Raw genomic sequence first — 21,579 nt, 5'->3', positions numbered from 1 at the left:
TTTCCATTCGTTTGATGTGATTGAGCTTTTGATTTTGCCATTTGTTAAGAGACTTTCTGTTCTCTCTGGAGTTCGGTGATGTTTTTCTAATATAATAGCGATGTGTTTTTAATATCAAAAATTTATAATGCGATACTTTTCTAATATAACTGCTATTGTTTTCTAATATAACTGCTATAGTTTTCTAATATAAATGAATACGATAACACGTCACAATGCATGTCAAGAAAGCCGCAAACATAACTCACAAACTTAGTTCATGACCGGTTGAATGTTTGTGGATCAATATCACTAAAATTTCGTACAAAATTAACGCTTACATGAACTTATCATTTCGAAAATGTTGATTGGGTCATTTATTGATAGTTAACAGTGTTAACAACCTGTTCAGTCCATTGTTTTCAATCACCAACTGAGTAGCCTTAGACTATAAATTGAACAACTTCAGATACTTTCAGGTAATAGATGGTTATTTCCTAAGACAAGTGCTTGTAACCATCCACAAGCACTTACGGTCATCCGGTGTTTAGTACTCTTTTAATTTTTTTCCATTCTCAATTTTATTCAATTTTCGGAGGCCTTGCAAATAAAATTCTTCCTTTTGGCCTGAGAACACAGTTATTTCGTAGTGCATTTCTTTCAAACAATAAATTCAAATTAAAAACATCGCACATGCTCTCTCTAAAAAAGGTTTTTATACGACCACATTAATTTTGCGGTCGTATATTGGTATCACATCGTCGTCATCGTTGGCGTCGTCGTCGTCGTCACTGTCGTCCGAAGAACAGATTTTTTTTCAGTTCATTAGACCACATTCATTCTGTGTCAGAAACCTATGCTGTGTCAACTATTTAATCACAATTCAAATTCAGAGCTGTATCCAGCTTGAATGTTGTTTCCATACTTGCCCCAACCGTTCAGGTTTTTACCTCTGCGGTCGCATAAAGCTGCGCCCTGCGGAGCATCTGGTGACAGTGTAGTGTACTACTAGTGGAACAAATAATATCAAAATTATAGAAATTCTACCAGCTCTAACTCAAAATATTGACAATTCTGTTTTTGGAGGACTGGAAAGCAGTTATTTATAAGGGAAAATTATAAAGATTTATAGATATAAGAAGATGGTGCATGAGTTCGAATGAGACAACTTTCCATCAAAGTAATAATTTGTTGAAGGTAAACCATAATAAATCAAAGTAGGGCCTTAAACACGGAGCCTTGGCTCACAGCGACCACCAAGCTATATAGGACCCAAAAAATTACTGGAGTTAAACCATTCAAACAGGAAAACCAACGGTCTAATTGGTATAAAAAACGAGATTCAAAAGAACAGATCAGATTTTGTCGAATCAAAACGAGGACAGTATAATTCATCTTTGGCACAATTAAGTTTCATTGTTACCAATAAAGAACGTCTTCCATGCGTGCGTTTGGAGAATATCGGATATATATTATTTCGATGCGTTCATTATAAAATTTGCTAAATGTTATATATGTGAACAATAATTTTGATACTTAGCTTTTTGATTACGACATTGTTTATTAAACCCTTATTTGATTAGATTTGCTTCCAAACCCAATTGAGAAAGATGTTACCAAAAACAATTTGAATTTAAGCAATGGTCTTAAAACTGCTTATTTACATACAATACTACTAAGAAGTAAAATCACAAAAATATTGAACTCCAAGGAAAATTCAAAACAGAAAGTCCCTTATCAAATGGCAAAATCAAATGATAAAACACACCAAACGAATGGACAACTGTCATATTTCTGACTCGGTACTGGCATTTTCAAATTTTGAAAATGATGGATTGAACCTGATTTTATAGCGCTAAACCTCTCGTGTGTATGACAGTCTCATCAAATTCTGTCATATTTACATCGATGCTTGAACAAAACAGACATAATACATGTACCTGCCAAACCTTTAATTTTCTATATTTTAACATTTTTCACAAGCTCTGACGTCCCACGGCCCCAGCTTGTCTGGCTAAACAGCCGTCGGACGTCAGAGTAATCTCGGACTACATTTTACCATATATAAAACCATCAAGTATCAAGGTATATAGGTAAAAGAAAACCAGAGACGACGACTGGTGTGTTGAAGATTATTTTGTTATTAGTCGCCATATTAGGCGAGTGACTTTAACCATAAAATTAAATTTTTAATGCTCCTACCTAACACACAGCTAAGTTATATATCATTTTAAAGCTACACATCTGTATACTATCTGTTTTACCCGGTCGTAAAAAAATCGTACGTGCAATTTCCGTCAAATCGAGATCAAAGGCCAAGAACGAATAAGTGCATATTTTCGGAGATTTCAGCCTGATTGCATTATATGACTTTTATATACTTAATTCACATATGCAAACAATTTAAACTTTTAGCAGAGCGATTAACAGTCATTATTCAAATGCATTTTTTTTATATTTAAAGCGCGTTTTTGATAGAGAGCACATGTTTCCTGAAATTCGAGTGAAAGTTAACAAAATGTGTGAAAACCCAAATTTTTCTTTCTGGTGCAACTGCTAATCACTTTAAGCTAGGGATGGCAACGAGTACTCGAGTACTCGGGTACTCGGTCGGAAGGCCGAGTACTCGAGTACCATTTTACTACTCGGATACTCGTTAGCCTTTTTTATAATTATGAGACTTTCCCCTCAAATTTCATCCACTTAAGTACCTTTTGAAATATACCCTTCGTAGTTTTAATTTAAAATCTATTAACATCGTAAAAACAACTCAGATCAAAAATATCATTTAAATTAGCTAATTTAAATTCATTACATTAAAATGCCTCCACCAAAGTCAGCCGTATGGAGTTATTTTAAACGATTGTTAAATGGAAATACTGTAAAATGCACTCTTTGTGACACGGAATTAAAGTATTGGTGGTACAACAAATATGATTAATCATATAAGGCTAAAACACCCGGCTGAGGGCCCTGCAGAATCACCAGTGAAACAGTCTTCAATACAAAGTTTCATCAATTCACCGAGAAAACTAAATTCTGACACAAAAGAAAAAATTACATTAGCAATCGCAGAAATGGTTGTAAAGGATTACTTGCCGTTAAGGTTTGTCGAGGGTGATGGATTTTTGAAACTAATGAACATTGTCGCACCAGAGTATAAGGTTCCAACTCGTAATACAATCAAATCCCGTATCGCAAAATTATATGATGAACAGAAAAGTCACCTGCATTGAACCCCACACATCTGATTAGTGACATTTAACGGTGTAAAAACACGGTTCAATAACTTATACTACAAGCCGTAAACTTACCTTTGATCCTCGAATTTTCTCACCTTTAATTGTTAATCAATAGTTATTTGTAAACATGATTGGTATGAGATGTACATTTGATGTAATAAATGTTTATTTAAAACTTTATAATCTTTAATCTATAGTTAATATATTGTCTACTTTTGCGGACTTGATATGCAAATATTCATGATTTTATTGGACTTTGGTTCATGAACACGTACATAAAAAAAATTGCTATTGTCACAGTGATAGGTTACTATTATTTGAAGAAACGACGGTCGGTAATTCATTGTTTAATTGACACAAAAACAGAGGATCAAGCTATTTTTGTTGTCTTTCGTTAATATGTTTATGGAAGGTAATAACAAACAAACAAAATTCTGCATCACACCTAAAATTTATACTTTTCAGTAGACATTTAAGATTCATCCGAGTACTCGCGAGTACTCGAGTATCTTGACCGAGTATCCGAGTATTAGATTTCAGACATTTTGACATCCCTACAAAGTTTAAACTAAGTAATACCATGTAAGAACTATCAAAGAAGTTTTTGACATAAAATTTACTAAAAGTATGCTTACTTCTAATCAAACAGCAATTCATAACAACTCATACAGTTGCCCAAAATACCGCCATCTGCGAAAACACTGCTTTTAAGAATTTCTTCCTATTTAAACATTGTATGTGGTCAATATAAGATTTAATAAACAAATTCTTAAGAATCTGAAAAATTTAGAGTAAAAAAATATGTGCGAGAATCATTTATTGCTTGAAATAAAGGGGTGAAACTAAGAAATTGCAATCTGCATTGTAACTACCAGTATAAAATAAACATATTTTTAATTTTATAATTGTTTGATTTGTAGCTTTATTATAAATATTGATGTGGTGAAAAGACCTTTTTATTTATTTTATGTGAAGTGAAAATTTAGACCAAAATAAATAAAAATAAATTGATGAAAATTGAAATTTCAAAGAATTTCAAAAAACTAGTAAACACATTATAAAACTTGATTTCTTGATTGCTTGAATTGTTGTTCATTGTTTACATGTATCAATTCATAAAATAAGAATAATTTTGAAGAAAAAATATCCATTTATACGCAAAGGTTCTTGTTACAACTAGACTTCCTGAATAGCTTGAATGACTAGTTCATTTTTCATACGAGGATGACTTCATGCAAGAGTTTCTGATGACGACTGAAAGGAGCTATCATTATATTGAAGCTTCACTTTCCACTATATAGATGATGTCATCTCACTAAAGAGTGCAAAATATGTGACAATGTTGGACTCGTATTTTCCATTGAATTTGGAAATAAAAGACTCAACAGATATAGTTTACTCCATCACGTATCTTGAAATCGATGATGAGGGTTCACCCGGTTGGTTGAGAAAAAGTTTTACGACAAGAGAAATGTGCATAAAACAACCCATAAAACCACCCCTTACTACAACATTATAAACTTCTCATTTCCATCTAACATCATTAAAGCAACGCCTGCATATCTATACTACTAAAGGAGGAGACCGATTTCATTGAGCCGCAACTCCTCTGAAATAAAGGCAACTATAGTATACCGCTATTCAATAGTGATCAATCGATTTACTAGTAACCGAAATAAATCTGGGTCACAAAGCAAAAACTAGGGAAACGCATCAACTATTAGAGGAACACAACGATATAAAAGAAACACTGAACTGCTACAAAAAGACACACGCCAACATACAAAGAGACAGATTTTTCGATACCAACTGTCATATGCCTGACTTGGTACAGGACATTTGAAGAAAAATGGTGGTTTAAACATGGTTCTAAACCAGAGTTCAAATGCAAAGTTGAAATCAGCTCTTTGAAAATTTTATTGACGCCACTACGAGTTGGTTGACAATTATGAAATATCCGTTTCGCCAGATGACGACTGATAAGTTCCATCGACTTAACCAAATTACCATCATCTCTGCCGTAAATTTCACCAGTCGAATAAGGCTATGCACCGAGTTAAGAAATACATGAGCCACAAGACGGGTAAAATAGAGCAGTGGTGTATATGTTATTGCATCGAACTACTTACACAAAGGTTCCTGGTTCGATTCCCGTTCCGTGATGAAAATTTCAGGACTGAATTTTCGGCTCTTCCTAGACACCATTTGTGAGTATGGTCTTAAGGAAACAATGAAAGTCCGTCGGAAGGGGACGACAAATGGCTGACCCGTGTAAAGAAAGAGCCATATCGCTTGCACGTTAAACACACGTTTGTAGATTTCGAAAAAGAGCAGACTTATGCCGCTACAAGGCAGCACTTGCACACGCAAAGTTGAAAGAGATTAATTTAAGTTACAAAACTTGTTTCCCAATCCGCTATAAATAAATATGTTTAAACTAAGACGGTTGTCACGTGTGGAACATAATCTGCCTACCCTTTGGGAGCCACTGAGTTTACTCAAAATGTTTTGGGGAGATTTTCTTACTCAATCTGTAGTTTTATATGTTGTGTTTTTTATACTGTTGCTTGTCTTGTTCGTTTGTTGCCCGGCTTTGTCAGTTCGTTTTTTATCAAGAGTTTGATGTCCCTATAGTATATTTCGTCACTATTCAAGTTGTAAAAGGTTTTAAAATGATAGATCAGTGTAGCTAAATGTATCATGATAACGATTTGGTTCTATATATATATATATCACTGTGAGCAAATTAAGTTACTTTGTATTTTCGCGGATATTTGTCTAATTGCGTTTATCTTCTTCACTTTACTTTGAGGTGACTTTTTGGGCGATTTTCATTACTGCAACTTAATGTCTTTAAAGTAAAAAAAACCCAAAGGGACAATCAACATCTAAAACCATGAATCAAATAAAGTTAATTAAAACCATGAACAAAATAAATTTAAAGTCCAAGAGACGAACAACAGTCCACAAATCACAGCATACCATGAAAACGATCACTCCTAAAAAAGCAAATGATCTTATAAGGTAAAGAAGGTATTTAATTTTGTCCTTTTGTTATTATACACTGCTTATAGTAATGTACATCCACAATGACAAGCTTTTGTATTTTAAAAGCTTATGTAAAAATTTCTCAAAGCATCTTTTATTCAAATATTTAAAGCTATTAAACTTCTGAACATATTAAATATGATTTAATATAACACGATTTTAAACTAAATAAGAAACAGCTGCATTTTAATTAGTTCGTTTACATCCCGCTCTAGACAACCAAGTGTTTCTAACCAAGGTTACTTATTTCAATGTTGCCTACGATTTAGTAGTAAAGTCATGTTTGCATTTTAACATAATTACAAAAAGTAAAAAAGTTTGACTTAGTAAAAAACAGTTTAACCTCAACTACCTCGCATACATTATGTTCTAACTTTAAATATCCCTTCTTTTATTATGAAATCTCATTATCCTCCCTGATATTCACAATAAGCGATGTGCTATTTTAACATAAATTAACAAAATGATCGCTATTTGAAGATGGTAGATTTTTGGGCAACTGCAAACACTTCAATAGAAGGCTGTTCATGAACAAAAATAAATAATAACATCTTAAAATTACAAAACAAACATTCCTTGACCTAAAATATATACATTTATCAATTTTTTTAGCATACAAATATCGATTCCCAAAGCTATATTTTGCTTTTTGAAAAATTTTCCATTTTTTTAGGATTTGTGATAAATTTCAATTTTCGGGAAATTTTGCGCATCGAATTTCTTATTTTTTGTTTGATTTGGAAATTATGTATCATGTTCCATAAAGTTCATATGATCTTTTGAAAAATTTTAGGGTACAAGAATTAGAAAATAGCGTTTTATTTAATAATCGCAAAAATTGGATTTTTTTTTCATGACCTTTGACCTTGATTTAACGGGAAATGCACCGTACGATTTTTTTACGACCGGGCAAAACATATAGTACAGATTATAAGCTTTCGAATGATATATAATACAGCCGTGTGTTAGGTGGGTGCATTAAAGTCGTTAACTAAGCGTCTTTTTGAAATAAGTCACTCGCCTATATTCAAATATGTATGAAAGATGTTAATTTGAATGGGCATTTAAATCTACATTTTGGTTATACTATTTCTTATTCAACAATTACACATAGTAAACATCGCAGATATTTACGCACTTGAACTCATAAAGTATTTAAAATCATTTTAACATACAAGAGAAATAAATTTGTACCGAGTAAACATGAAACGGACTACTGGATTTATTACCAGAAATTAAAGTACCATATTATCCAAAGGAAATTCAAGGCTTGAGAAATTGTCATCTGAAAGGTTTTTCGAGTATTTTCATGTTTTAGGACTTGTTCAGTAAATTCAAACAGAGGCTCTGGTGGAGAAGCCATTCTTGTAAGGAAAAACTTGGTTTTAAGACACATAATTTATTTGTTGATAATGACAGAATTTGTGCTGTCAAATTATCCAAGCATGGTTATGAAAGTTTATGTATCATAGGTACTTTACTACCATCAACAAATCATTCAACTGAAGAGTATTTACAATATTTTCAAACTGTTTGTAGTATTTATGATAGAATGTCAGTTGATTGTGTAACAGTAATTGGTGGTGACTTTAATACTGATATTACAGTAACAAGTTTAAGTAGTAAATCAAAAAATGTCATAGACTTCATTACAAAAAATAATTTATCTCCTGTTCCATTGATGTCCGGTCGTAAAGGCCCTCATTTTACATTTAGGTCTAAAGACATGACACGTAAAACTATGATTGATTATATTTTCATTCCAGAATTCTTTTGTAATGGCTTTAAAAATTTAGAAGTCAGAAATGATTGTCCATTTAAAGTTTCAGATCATTATCCTGTTTTGATTATCTTAGATATGAATTTGCTATGTAATACATCAAATAAATTTCATCTTTATCGTAAAGTTCTAATGTGGTCGAAATGTGATGAATGGGAGAAGAAATATTATCAAACAGAATTAGACAAATTACTAAACTTTGAAGTTTTACCATTGAACTCATGTGAAATAAACGAAAATTACATAGAACATATAAACTCAAATATTGTAAATGTTGTACATATCGCCGCAAATTTGGTATTCCTACTGGAAAATTTAGACACTATCTAAAACCGTACTGGAAAAGTAACAGCTTAGACTATTATCATAATGAGCAACGACAAGCTCGAAAAACGTGGCTGTCAACGGGAAAAGTACGTAACAATGACAATATTTTTTATAATCAGTATAAAAATAAGAAAAGAGAATTTCGAAAACACAAACGTAATGCAGAGATTATCGGAATCTGAAAAATTTGCTGATGTGCAAAAAACAGCTGAAATGGACATAGGACAATTTTATCGTGTTGTGCGAAAGCATAGACAACAAAAATCGCCTGCAACTTGTTTGAATTATGATGGAAATTCAGCTACTAACAACGGTGATATTTGCAAGTTGTGGAGTACCTATTTTAGTGATTTGTATACTCCTAATGAAAATGAAAATGACAATTTTGATCAATCTTTTTATATGGATGTCACAGAAAAAATTCGTGATTATAGCAGTCAAAGTAGAAAACCGTTTAATGCTTTTTTCGATGTGCCCTACACTGATGATGAAATATATGAGCAAATTAAAACTTTAAAACGTGGTAAGGCGCCAGGCCCGGACTATGTATGCAATGAACATATAATATACGGTGGTAATACCTTGTTGAAATGGATTTGTTATATTTTTAATATTATACTTAAATGCGAATATGTACCATTATTATATCGATATGGCATAATTATTCCGTTATATAAAGGAAATAAAAAAGACAAGAGTAATCCGAACAGTTACAGAGCTATTGTCCTAACATCCGTATTTGGAAAATTACATGGCAAAACAGTCCTTCATCGAATAAATAAAATGCTTACCGCACTAGACAAGACTTTTCCTGATCCTTTGCAGTTTGGATTTGTTCCTGAACATGGTTCTATCCCCGCTTTATACACACTCAAAGAATGTATTAACGTGTTTTTGAAAAGTAAATCTAAACTTTATGTTGGTTTTCTAGATAATGAGAAAGCATTTGATAAGATCTGGCACGACGAACTTATTCTGAAATTGAAAGAAATCGGTGTAACTGGTAAACTATGGAACATTCTTTTTATGTCTTACAAATCTGCTAGTGCACATGTGCAATATAATGGACTCACTAGTGACAATTTCTCCATTTCGCAGGGTGTAGGGCAAGGGAGAGTACTCTCATCTTGGCTATTTTCTTTGTACATTAATGACTTAATATTGCAGCTGATTTCGACAAATTGTGGAATACGAATTGGTTATTTGAACATTCCTACCATTCTTCTTGCGGACGACACAACCCTTCTAAGTGCTTCACAAAAAGGTCTACAAGGTCTTCTCGACTGTGTTCAAACTTATGCGTGTAAATGGAGACTTAAATATAACGGAACAAAAAGTTGTGTCTTGACTTTTAATAATAATAATACAGATGTTGACATTAAGCTTGGCAATACAACAATAGCGTGTAAAACTGATACAATTTATGCTGGTACATTGATAACTAACAATAATAAAACGTTTGAAAGGACAAAAAAGGCGGCGAAGAAATTAAAGAAAAATCTACACTCATTGTATAGTGCTGGAGTAAACCCAAAAGGCCTTACACCGATTACAAACACGTTAATATGGAAACGATTTGTTCTTCCTACAGCATTGTACTCTTGCGAAGTATGGGGACAACTCTCAAAATCTGAAACAGAACTTTTAGAAAGAACACAACGATATGCTGCGCGGTATATACAATGCATGGACAAATATTCACCAACGGACTCAACTACAAGTAACCTTGGTCTATGGTCATTAGAAGCTGTAATCGACAAATTCAAACTTTTATTCTTTGGGCGATTATGTAGGAGTAAATCTGGCACAACTCATAAAAACTGTTCAACATGTGCATCAGTCAATTTATACTGGATGAAAATGCCGAACACTCTATAACATATAATCTTATAACAACTCTTGTTAAATACGATCTATTTTCCTTCCTTGAAACTTATGTAAATGAGGATTACATACCAGAAAAAGTGCTTTGGTCGAAAATTGTCCGTCAGTCTATTGAAATTTATGAAGAGAACAGATGGAAAAGTAATTTAGAAAATAGAAATGAACTCAAACGGTATTCCAAAATTCATCCTACCCTCTGTTAACATAGACTTATTTGGTTGACAGTTTTATATCCAGATACAAAACTCGAACTGTTAGTACTTGTAGCTTTAGAATCGGCAGCCATTAAGAAAGCTACATGTACTTTATGTAACAAACAATCTTTTGATATCGTTAAACATCTAATAATGGAGTGTCATGTTCTACTAACCGAAAGAAATGTCATGTTCTATAAAATTGTGGATGAACTTCCCATTCAAAAGTCCGTGGATATTTTCAATTTAGACGATGATGACCTTATTGAAGTACTATTGGGAGCTGTTGATAATACTGTATACGATCTCGATCCTATAGTTTGGTCTAGAATGATGTATTACGTAGCAAAACATATTTACCCAATGTTTACAAAATTCAGACATGTATTATTTGTAAATAGGTTTAATTTTGAATTTTGAATAGACATTGGTTGAAAAACATTGTGTTTCTGCTATTTATACTAGAATCTGTGCATTGTGTGTTTATCTAAAATGTTGTTTTTTGTGTGTGTGTGTGTTTTTTTTTTCTTTCTTTTTTTCATATGTATTCATCTCATAATGTATGATATTTTGTTGATTGTGTAAATAATTGCTTGTTTTCTTTTTGTATGCAAAATCTTCATATACATGGAAGATATAAAGATTCATTCATTCATTCATTTATAGTACAGATTATCAGCTTTCGAATGATATATAATACAGCCGTGTGTTAGGTGGGTGCATTAAAGTCGTTAACTAAGCGTCTTTTTGAAATAAGTCACTCGCCTATATTCAAATATGTATGAAAGATGTTAATTTGAATGGGCATTTAAATCTACATTTTGGTTATACTATTTCTTATTCAACAATCACACATAGTAAACATCGCAGATATTTACGCACTTGAACTCATAAAGTATTTAAAATCATTTTAACATACAAGAGAAATAAATTTGTACCGAGTATTACATCTAAAATCTGATAGTTTACTTTCGTTTCTGATTACGACAAAACAAATCTATGATTATGTGTATTGGAAAACATGAAACGGACACCTGGATTTATTACCAGAAATTAAAGTACCATATTATCCAAAGGAAATTCAAGGCTTGAGAAATTGTCATCTGAAAGGTTTGGCAAACTTGTATTATAATTAAACAAGTAAATATTATAGATAAACTGATCGGCTTTTGAAATATTGAATCTATCATTTCTGCAGTTTCTTTGTTTTAAAAGGTGTCACTTTCTTCTACCTACAAATGCAAGCTTTTCAATAACGTATCAACTGCATTTTTCAGCCTTTGTACTTTGATTTTCACAAAAATCAAGACAATATCGTCAATATTTTTACTTTGAAAGGAAGTGAGCGTTATGATTGCAGACGACCAGGCACAGGATCGTACATGTACATATTTTTCATATTGAAAAAAAGGAAAATTTAGTATAATAAAACCGCTTGGATGACAATGCAACTTGACGTTATTGGTTACACTTAAATATAACAATTGTCGTATTAAAGACAGGTAAAATAAAGCAAATACCAACACATACGAGTTTTGCAGATCAGAAATCTGATATTTATGCAAATAATGTATATATGTTTAGACTATTAAGATGCTGGAATGGGTCGTCAAAATCAACAGTGTATTTCCTTGCTGGCATACAAATGCACCAAAGTGCAGTAAAGCATTTCATAGAGTGAAAAAGAGAAATCGACAAAACAATAGAAATTTATTGATAACTTTTATTAACTATGTACGATTTTGACCTTGACATAATGTACAAACACCCTTCTGTCTTTCAACTGTTGTTCATTGACGTTCATGTTCTTGAACATATAAGGTATCAACAAAGGACGCTCCAGAGGACGTGCACGTCACACTGGTTCAAACAAAATTTGAATTTAAATATTATCCGTACAAATTATTGATAAACGGTCAGTACAAGTAAAACTCTTTTGAGATAGGATAAGGATTTCATATTACTCTCTCTCTAATTGACAACAGGCGCGCGTTTCTTTCGCAAAAAGACACCTTTATGAAGCGGTTGTTGATTTGTGACATTATTAAGTTGAACATGATAATATGGAACACCACAGCTGTCTAGTGTGGAACTCTGATATTACGTTATGCTGTTTGTATTATAACTTGATGATATTTTGTCTTTACATAATATGGTTTTGACATGACGTAATGATGGTTTGATATAACTCAATATGGAATAGTATTGACTTGGTATGTTTTTGTTGTTTCTTGCTATGTTTTATTTTATTACTCGATGTGGTTTCAACATTATTTACTGTAGTTGTTTCATTAGGAAATTTTGTTTTAATATTACTTGATGTGTATTTGACTTAACGTAATGTAGTTGTTTCATTACATGATGTGATTTTGTTATTTCGTAATGATGATTTGCCAATTCTTTATTTGGCTTAAACATTACGTAATGATGTTTGTACACTACATGATGAGTTCGGTTCAGTATTTGATGTGGTCCTTTCATTCTTTGTGGTTATCACATTACTTGATGAGGTACAACAACGTGACTATTTCTGAAAAAGATATTTTCGGACATGCATTGGAATATTTCTTACGAAATTGAAGTCTTTTGTTAACCCTTTTCAATCTAGGAATAGATACTGTAAGTCGTGCTATACCACCAGCTCGTAAATACGTCTTAAATTTTTCTTGGATTTAATCATATTAGTGAGAAGAGGTCATAACATCGCATACTTGACCTCTAGTACAATCTCTGTTTGGAAAAGGAATGTATCCAGCAATTTTAGTCGAAGATGGCACTTATAATTATTTCCATAAACGTTCGTAATTCAAGTTTCAATGTAAAAGTTATAGCATGTACAAACACTGATCATTGGTTCTTCTGAACAGCCAAATTCCATTTGTATCTGATTATGTCAATATTGCCTGACAGTGTGGAATTATAAATAAGTATTAGCCAGAATTACATACATGGGACTTAGAAAAAAGGACAATTGGCGTCTAAATTGCTTTATCCTATGAAGCAAAAGAACTTACTATATACAAACATTAATGTAGAAAGGCCTTGACAAACATGCTTTTTAGGCCAATCTGAAAAAGTGAAACCTAAAACAAAGGTTGATAAGCCGTACAAAGGACCAAAAGTTTATCTTCAAAGCCGGACAAAGAAACAAAGCAATGCATGATGGAGACACATTTTTTAATCTAAAACGTTTTTTGATGAAACTTATAAAAGCAAATTAAAAGTAAAATACTGTCGGTTCCGTATTTTCATGCAAGTATCATTTGAAAGTAGTGGCTTTTGGGCTAGTAATACACCGGAAGAATAACAGTTCGCCAGCAGGATTATCGACTTTCATTTCTACTTTCATAGTTTTTGTCGCTAGGAAACTAACCGAAACATACTAATGTTTCAACATCTGATTATTATCATAAATATTTGATATGTTTCAATTTTCACTTCATGTCTTAAATTGTTATCATATATTTTATAACCATGATTTTTCTTTTGAAAATGTTTCGAGAATATCACCGAACAGTTTTTATTTTAAGAGTTTAGTGTGACTATTTTCACTAAACAAGTACACTATTTTATCTAGGTACTAGCTAGGGTGTGAGATTTTCTCGATACGTTGAAGACCCATTGGTGGCCTTCGACTATTGTCTGTTCTATGGTCAGGTTGTCCTCTCTTTGACATATTCCCCATTTCAGTCTCAATTTTATATTGAATATCAAAAATACAATTAAAACAAAAGTAAAATATGAAGGTGTCGATATGATGCTATAAACTTTACTGTTGCATATAACTGCTTACATTCGTTTCATTTCAACTTTGGTGGATAAATGTAAATGTAGCATTGGCATTCATACCGCGTCTTCTTATCTTATACCTATAGCGAAAACATTGATACCTTCTCAGAACTAAATGAAACTAAAATCCACGGTAATAGAGGTTAAAAAATGTAAGCCCACATAAACTGAAATTGATTGTTCAATTAAAATGTAGCTTTTAATAAGGGTAAAGTTATCTAAATTCTTATATTTGGGATTTAAACTTTCGTTTTTGAAAACTACCTTAAATATTCATAATTTGATCGATAATTGAAAAAAAGGTAATATGATTAATATGATAAATTTGAAATGTGTTTACGGGTCCCCCTGACGTCATTTTTTTAAAATGAGAACCTATGGTTAATGGGTTGATAAAAAGTTATAGTTTTGAAAAACTGACATTGAAGTTAATGACTTACCAACAAAAATACTGTTATTTGATGTAGCATGGCAATCATTAGTTTTTAGTGTTACGATTTATTGTAATATTCTTGTGGCAGCAAAGTAAAATATTCAATATAATTTTGCGTCGAAACACATTTAAAGCAACTATTCTATAACCGTATTGATTCTGAAATTTTATGAATTCAATTCAATGCTGTATCTTAATACCACAAATACTACGTGAAAGAAAACCACAATCAAACGATTTGTTGCAGATCTGTTATCAACAAATACGATAACTTTACCAACGATACTCCTATTATAACCCCAAAAATAAAATGCTAACATCCCTATTGTGGTATTGGACCCTGTGCTGAAATTTAGTATAGAGATCCACATAAATATACTCAAGTTATTGTCTGTGAACCTGAAACAAAATATATTTTCTTAATATAAAAAAAGAAGATGTGGTATGATTGCCAATGAGACAACTATCCACAAGAGACCAAAATGACACAATAACAACTATAGGTCACCGTACAGCCTTCAACAATGAGCAAAGCCCATACCGCATAGTCAGCTATAAAAGGCCCCGATAAGACAATGTAAAACAATTCAAACGAGAAAACTGATAGACTATTTTTGCCCCTGATTCTTTTACAGCTATAACAACAACAAAAATAATGAATCCCAACCTTCCTACTGTGGTGTGTTACCTTTTGCTAAAATATTGACCAAATCATTATTTCAGATACTCATTTTATTGTCCTAAAACCAAAAAAAATATCTGCCTTTGACCCCTTTCTGACAACTAATTACAAAACAGCACGGCCAATAATCCCCCAAATCAATCACAACCCTCCATTGTTTAATTTAACCATGTACTCAAATTTCTTTTACTTCCATTCACTTACATTATATGTAAACATATATTTATTCTGAGAAAACCTTTAATGATACAATGGTATACAGAAACATGGTTTAAACATTGCACCATCTGCTCATTATCAATAACGAAATGTTGTTTTCCAATTTTCCAATTTGAAGCATAATTTGACTGCGAATGAATCTGTATGAACCTTATGGTTGTTAATTCTTGATGTTAATAATGCTTTCTTGAAGTTCTATACAACAACAAAGGAGGGTTTTGTTCAATTTACTTACTTTCCATTCTCTCTGCCTTGTTAATCATATTATCTAATTGATTTACGTATGATAAGTTGGTGTCTTAAATAGTGGTAAATGTATATGGTTCTAGAACAGGAACTTGCATCTGCTTTTTTGTTAATATAAAACTTCATATCAAGGTTGTTACGGTCAGAAATCACCTTTAAATTAATTGTGGCCAACAAAAGACACAAATCGATATAAAATTTAACAAGATTTATTATACAAAAGTTTACAAGAAGTATAACACAAATATTACTGTCAACCTAACTGTCAAAATATAAGTCCAATCTTTTATCTTTATCTGTATCTGGAATCTTCTCGGAATCCAATCTGAATATTACGTTCACTACTAAGGTCACATTCCAGTATGATGTTGTTTGTAGAATTAGTTATCTAAGGTACCAGGATTATAATTTAGTACGCCATACGCGCATTTCGTCTACATAAGACTCATCAATGACGCTCATAACAAAATATTTATAAAGCCAAACAAGTACAAGTTGAAGAGCATTGAGGATCTAAAAGTCCAAAAAGATGTGCCAAGTACGGCTATTAAAGATAATCTATGCCTGGGATAAGAGAATCCTTAGTTTTTCGAAACATCCAAAGTTTTGTAAACAGGAAATGTATAAACATTACCGAAGTGTTGACTACTGGGCTGGGGATACCAATTATTTAACTAAAGTGTCAATTCAAATGCTGTGAATACTAATGTCTATCGATGTCTAAATCTAAAAGTTTAACTTCAGTGTCTGTATAAATATAGTTGTCACGGAAAACTCTAGAACATTCTATAAATGGAAAGTCCTAGAAAACTATAACGGAAGTTTCTGGAAAAATGTAGAAGTTTAAACAACGCATCTTTTCTTAGGATCATTTTGGAATCGTTATGTAAGTTGAATGGAGAGCTACACTCATTCCATTAGTATCTGTGATTGTTCCAGTAATTTCTAAACGCACAGTTCTAAGATTATTATGTAAACAACTATCAGGCAACTTAACAGAAATTACACCAACATAAATAAATATAATAGTTACAATATCATAAGTTAACAAGGTTTATATTAGGTAAAAGAAAATCATTGAAAAAGGCCAGTGAGATGAATTGCTTTTTTATTAGTCGCCATATTTAAATATATCCAAAAAATGTCACCTTTAAATTAATTGTGGCCAACAAAAGACACAAATCGATATAAAATTTAACAAGATTTATTATACAAAAGTTTACAAGAAGTATAACACAAATATTACTGTCAACCTAACTGTCAAAATATGAGTCCAATCTTATAATATCATATTGATTGTGCACTATTTCTTATTTAATAATCACCTAGTACAGTTCGCAGATATTTATGCACTTGAAGTCATAAAGGATTAAAAACCATTTTAACCTACAAAAGAAATAATTGGTATAGAGTATTACATTTGAAATCTAATGTTTACTTTCGTTTCAGTTTACGAAAAAATTATCTGAATCTGCTGAGCGTGTATTGGAAAACATGAAACGGACACCTGTATTTATTACCAAAAATACTCGACAATTCACAGGACGACTTGAACCATTGCCACCTGAAAGGTTTGGCTAATTTGTATTATGATTAAACCAGCAATTATTATGGTTAAATGAATTGACTTTGAAATTCCAAATTTATCATTTCTATTATATTCCCCTGTAATTGAGGGGTAAACTATAGACTTGATGAAATATCTTATTAAAACGGTCGCTTTTTTGAATGGAATCATACCAATTTAATTGCACAAGATGCACATTTCAACATTTAATTTCAGCAGTGATTTTTTCAGCCAATTTGAAAGTATAAAACTTAAAACAAAGATTGATAAGCTGAACAAATTGACTTGTGATACACAAGAAGACTCACAGTTCGCCTGCACTGAAATTGACTGTAACTTCTTCTTTCACTCTTTTGGGCTTGGTAACTCATCGAAACCTACTACTGTTTCAACATCTAGTTTTTATCATGTCAATCGATAGGCAAAATTTCATCTCATTGTTTTTTTATTGTTTACAAAATCGTATTTCATTTAAAGAATTTTCCGTTAAAAATGTTTCAAATGTTACCCAAAAAGCTAATGAATATTAAAGATGTAATTAAAACAAAAGTAAACTATGAGGGTGCCGATATAATGCGATCAACTTTACTGATGCATATAACTGTTAACATTCATATCATTTAAATTTAACAAAACAAAAATCAACGGTTGTACAGGTTAAAAATGTAAGCGCACTTAAACTTAATATGATTGTTCAATTACAATGTAGTGTTTTACCTAGTTAAATTTTTTTTGTACAAAATGTTTGATTTTTTTGAAATACTAAGGCTTTTCTACCTCAGGCATATATTACCTTAACTGTATTTGGCAAAACTTTTAGGAATTTTGGTTCTCAATGCTCTTCAACTTCGTACTTTATTTGGCCTATTCAACTTTTTTTGATTCGAGCGTCACTGATGAGTCTTTTGTAGACGAAACGCGCGTCTGTCGTATATACTAAATTTAGTGCTGGTATCTTCATGATCTATGATGAGTTTGTTTATAACCACTGGGTCGTGTTGCTTATGAGTTAACAAATCCGGTAAGTAGTTTAATTCGGTAGGTCACATTTAACTCACCAGTGGCGCTCAATAGGGAAAAAAACTAAAAGACTAAATGTATAGAGTATTCCCGTAACAGTGTGGACAACCGCTTATTTGTGTTTGCAATAATACTGAATCATGTGTTTGAGCTTTTGATTATGCCATTTGATAAGGGAATTTCCGTTTTGAATTTTCCTCGGAATTCAGTTTCTTTGTGATTTTACTTTTTAGTCCTCTGCTACTGTACACCATTATTTGATTTATGCGTTAAGAATCTTTTGCGAACCCACAGTTTGAATGTCTATAACAAGTACGATGTGATTATTAAATCCCAACCAGTCAATTGATAACCTGAGCGCATTAAGAAATGGTCTCCACACTGTCTTGAAAAAGATTCTATCAAGAAAATCAAAAACAAAAATTCACACTGAAGGTCAAACAAGATACAAAATTGAATGACATTCAAAAACGTGAAATTTTTGAAAAAATATGCATTGTACATCAAAGAAAATACATGCTTTGCGTAGATAAACCTTATTGATTCGACAATGATTAAAAATCTTATAAAATTGAAATCTCCAGCAAATGGACATATTAATGATAGTTATATCAAAACACAAGGACTGACCACTGGGTTGGTGAAATTTTTAGGAAGAAACGTCAACCAAAAACAGGTATAGACCCAATAGAAGAAACGCATCGAAGATGCCAGGGGTATAGTTGAATACGCCATAAACGTTTTGCATTTACATTATAAGTAAAATCTGGCAATAACAATAGTAATAAGTAAAATCACAAAGATACTGAATTCCGAGGAAAATGTCAAACGGAAAGTCCCTAATCAAATCGCAAAATCAAAAGCTCAAACAAATCAAACGAATCTAGACAACTGTGATATTCCTGACTTGGTCCAGGCATTTTCTTGTGTAGAAAATGGTAGATTCAAACTAGTTTTAAAGCTAGCTTAATTTCTCACATATATGACAGTCTTATAATATTCTATTATATTCACAACGGTGGGCAATCAAAGCAAACATACATAATAATATAAAATGTAAAAAAAGAGGTACAGCAGTCAACTTTGTGTTATTTTCATAATCACTCTAATAACAAATATTTGCCTGCGCATAGAAAAAAACCGTAGTGTTTCAAATAATCATCAAACTCACAGAAAGTAAACATGTCAATACAAAAGTGATGAGTCTCGGGTAGAAAAGTAATCCAAACGTAGCATCGACCTACAGATTGCAAAACCTCATCATTGATACATGACTTTGGTACAACATACTCAAGGTAAGGTTATGCAGCAATATGTGTCTGCGGAAAGAACAATTTATTGTTTCGAATATTTGAACATCTTATAAAAGTAAGTGATAAAAAAAATAACTAAAAGTAGAACTTTCATCAAAAAGAAAGTTTAATAGTAGTCATACAAATGCAGATTTTTTTGTATAGAAATCCTTATTAAATCTCTTTTTGTAGTGTGATTTTACTTATACTTGAAGACGACAGAAATGTTTCATTGTTGTGACCATAACGCCGCCGTCTTTTTATCAAATGTGACCTACCGTATAAAACGTACCACCAAGATTGTGGCGTTGTTTTTGCTTAGTTTCTAGTTTTCTATGTTTTGTTTTGTGTACTGTTTGTTGTTTCCTTTCGACGTTGTTTTTTTTTTCTATGATTTTGTCATTTTGTTTTAGACTTATGATTTTGAATGCCCTTTTGGTAATTTAATTTCGCCTCACTTGCATATTTACAGACTTTGAAAACACATTATATGTTAATCATACATGGTTTCTTTTAGCAGTTTTGTTTTTTTTTAAATAAAAGAGCAATTTTGTCATAACAACGTTGGAAGTCTTTTTGTCAGATATTTTTGAGCAAATTTTTCTGTGTAAATAAACCGGTGAAAAAGATTTTTTTTGGAAAAGCCGAAAAATAAAACATTTGACTTTTAGTGCTTTTTAAGAATACTCAAACTTTTTTTTAATTCAGGGACTCTCAAGTTAGCCTGAACGAAAGTATAGCTTCAAGTGATAACGGAAGTAGTGATGACAAAAGTTGTGAAAACGGAGATCGAACAGACTATGAAGATACAGATGAGGATGATAAACTTAATGACTTCGAATCAGCCTTATCTGACGAAGATGATAAAATGCAAGACTTTGCCTTATCTGACGAAGATGATAACATGCAAGACTTTTCCTCATCTTGTAGTTTTGTAAGTAGCATCAATCTATCATCTGATTTAGACAGTTTGACCACTGACAGCGAACTTTTGGTTCCTTTTAGTGATAGAAAGGAAGACAGAGTAGAACTTGATATGGGTAATGGAATTAAATTGTGGACGACGTTACATTATAGTAGCAATTTACGTCGTTTTACAACAATCAAATGGAATATGAGTGATAGAAATGAGAATCAATTTAAAAACCTATTCAATAATGAAAAGAAGTTTTCATCTGATATCTTCAAAATAATTTCAAGGAAAAAGAGAGAAGGACAAGAAAGCAAGACATTATTTAACTTTCCTTTCAGCCAAGCCATGAGTAACAGTAGTATGTTCAGAGTTCCTGTCGATGGAAAGAACATGTCTGCCAATTTTACAACAGATGCAAAGTTTGTTGTAGCTTTTAGTGTTGGGGTCGGCAAAGACAGCAATTGGAAAGAAGCTGAAGCTAAATTGGAGGTATTCATTAGACACCATTAATTCATTTTTGGTATCACTAAAGTCTGTTTGAGAGTCTAATATTAGGAATTTGTGCGCACGTAAAGAGAGATTACACTCACACATTTTGTGTCTGTACCAAGTCTTGACATCTATGTTAGTTGTTGCTTGTTGTTGTCGCTTGTTCTATTCAGGTGTTTGTGGTCGATGTGTTTTGATGTACCTAAATATTTATTGGTATATCCTGTAACAGTTATTCATTCGATATATTTCAGAAGCTTCAAATTGGACAAATTGAAATAACTGAGATGAGAAGTATAGGCCAATAATGAAGTAATCAAAAGAAACCTTGAACTATTTAACATACTGTCTTTCGCAACAGACAGGTGTTTACAAATAATCACAAAAAGACTAGACACTATTGCAAGCTATGAATCTAATTTGATATACAGTTACTAGATAGTATATTTTGTATTGTTTCTGTATTTATAACATC

At 31.9% G+C, this 21,579-nt stretch overlaps 1 protein-coding gene across 1 annotated transcript; it reads left to right on the top strand.

Moving 5' to 3' along the window:
- The first annotated feature begins 11,423 nt into the window (after positions 1 to 11,423).
- On the top strand, positions 11,424 to 21,232 carry LOC143078264 (uncharacterized). Its single transcript, XM_076253179.1, has 3 exons — positions 11,424 to 11,564; positions 17,273 to 17,394; positions 20,411 to 21,232. Exons 2-3 carry the CDS (start codon positions 17,318 to 17,320, stop codon positions 21,123 to 21,125), a joined length of 792 nt encoding a protein of 263 aa, XP_076109294.1. The 5' UTR covers positions 11,424 to 11,564; positions 17,273 to 17,317; the 3' UTR covers positions 21,126 to 21,232.
- Positions 21,233 to 21,579: the final 347 nt, after the last annotated feature.

Source organism: Mytilus galloprovincialis, chromosome 6 (assembly GCF_965363235.1).
Source record: "Mytilus galloprovincialis chromosome 6, xbMytGall1.hap1.1, whole genome shotgun sequence".
Taxonomy (NCBI): Eukaryota; Metazoa; Mollusca; class Bivalvia; order Mytilida; family Mytilidae; genus Mytilus; species Mytilus galloprovincialis.
This window is presented reverse-complemented; position numbering and strand designations above follow the sequence as displayed.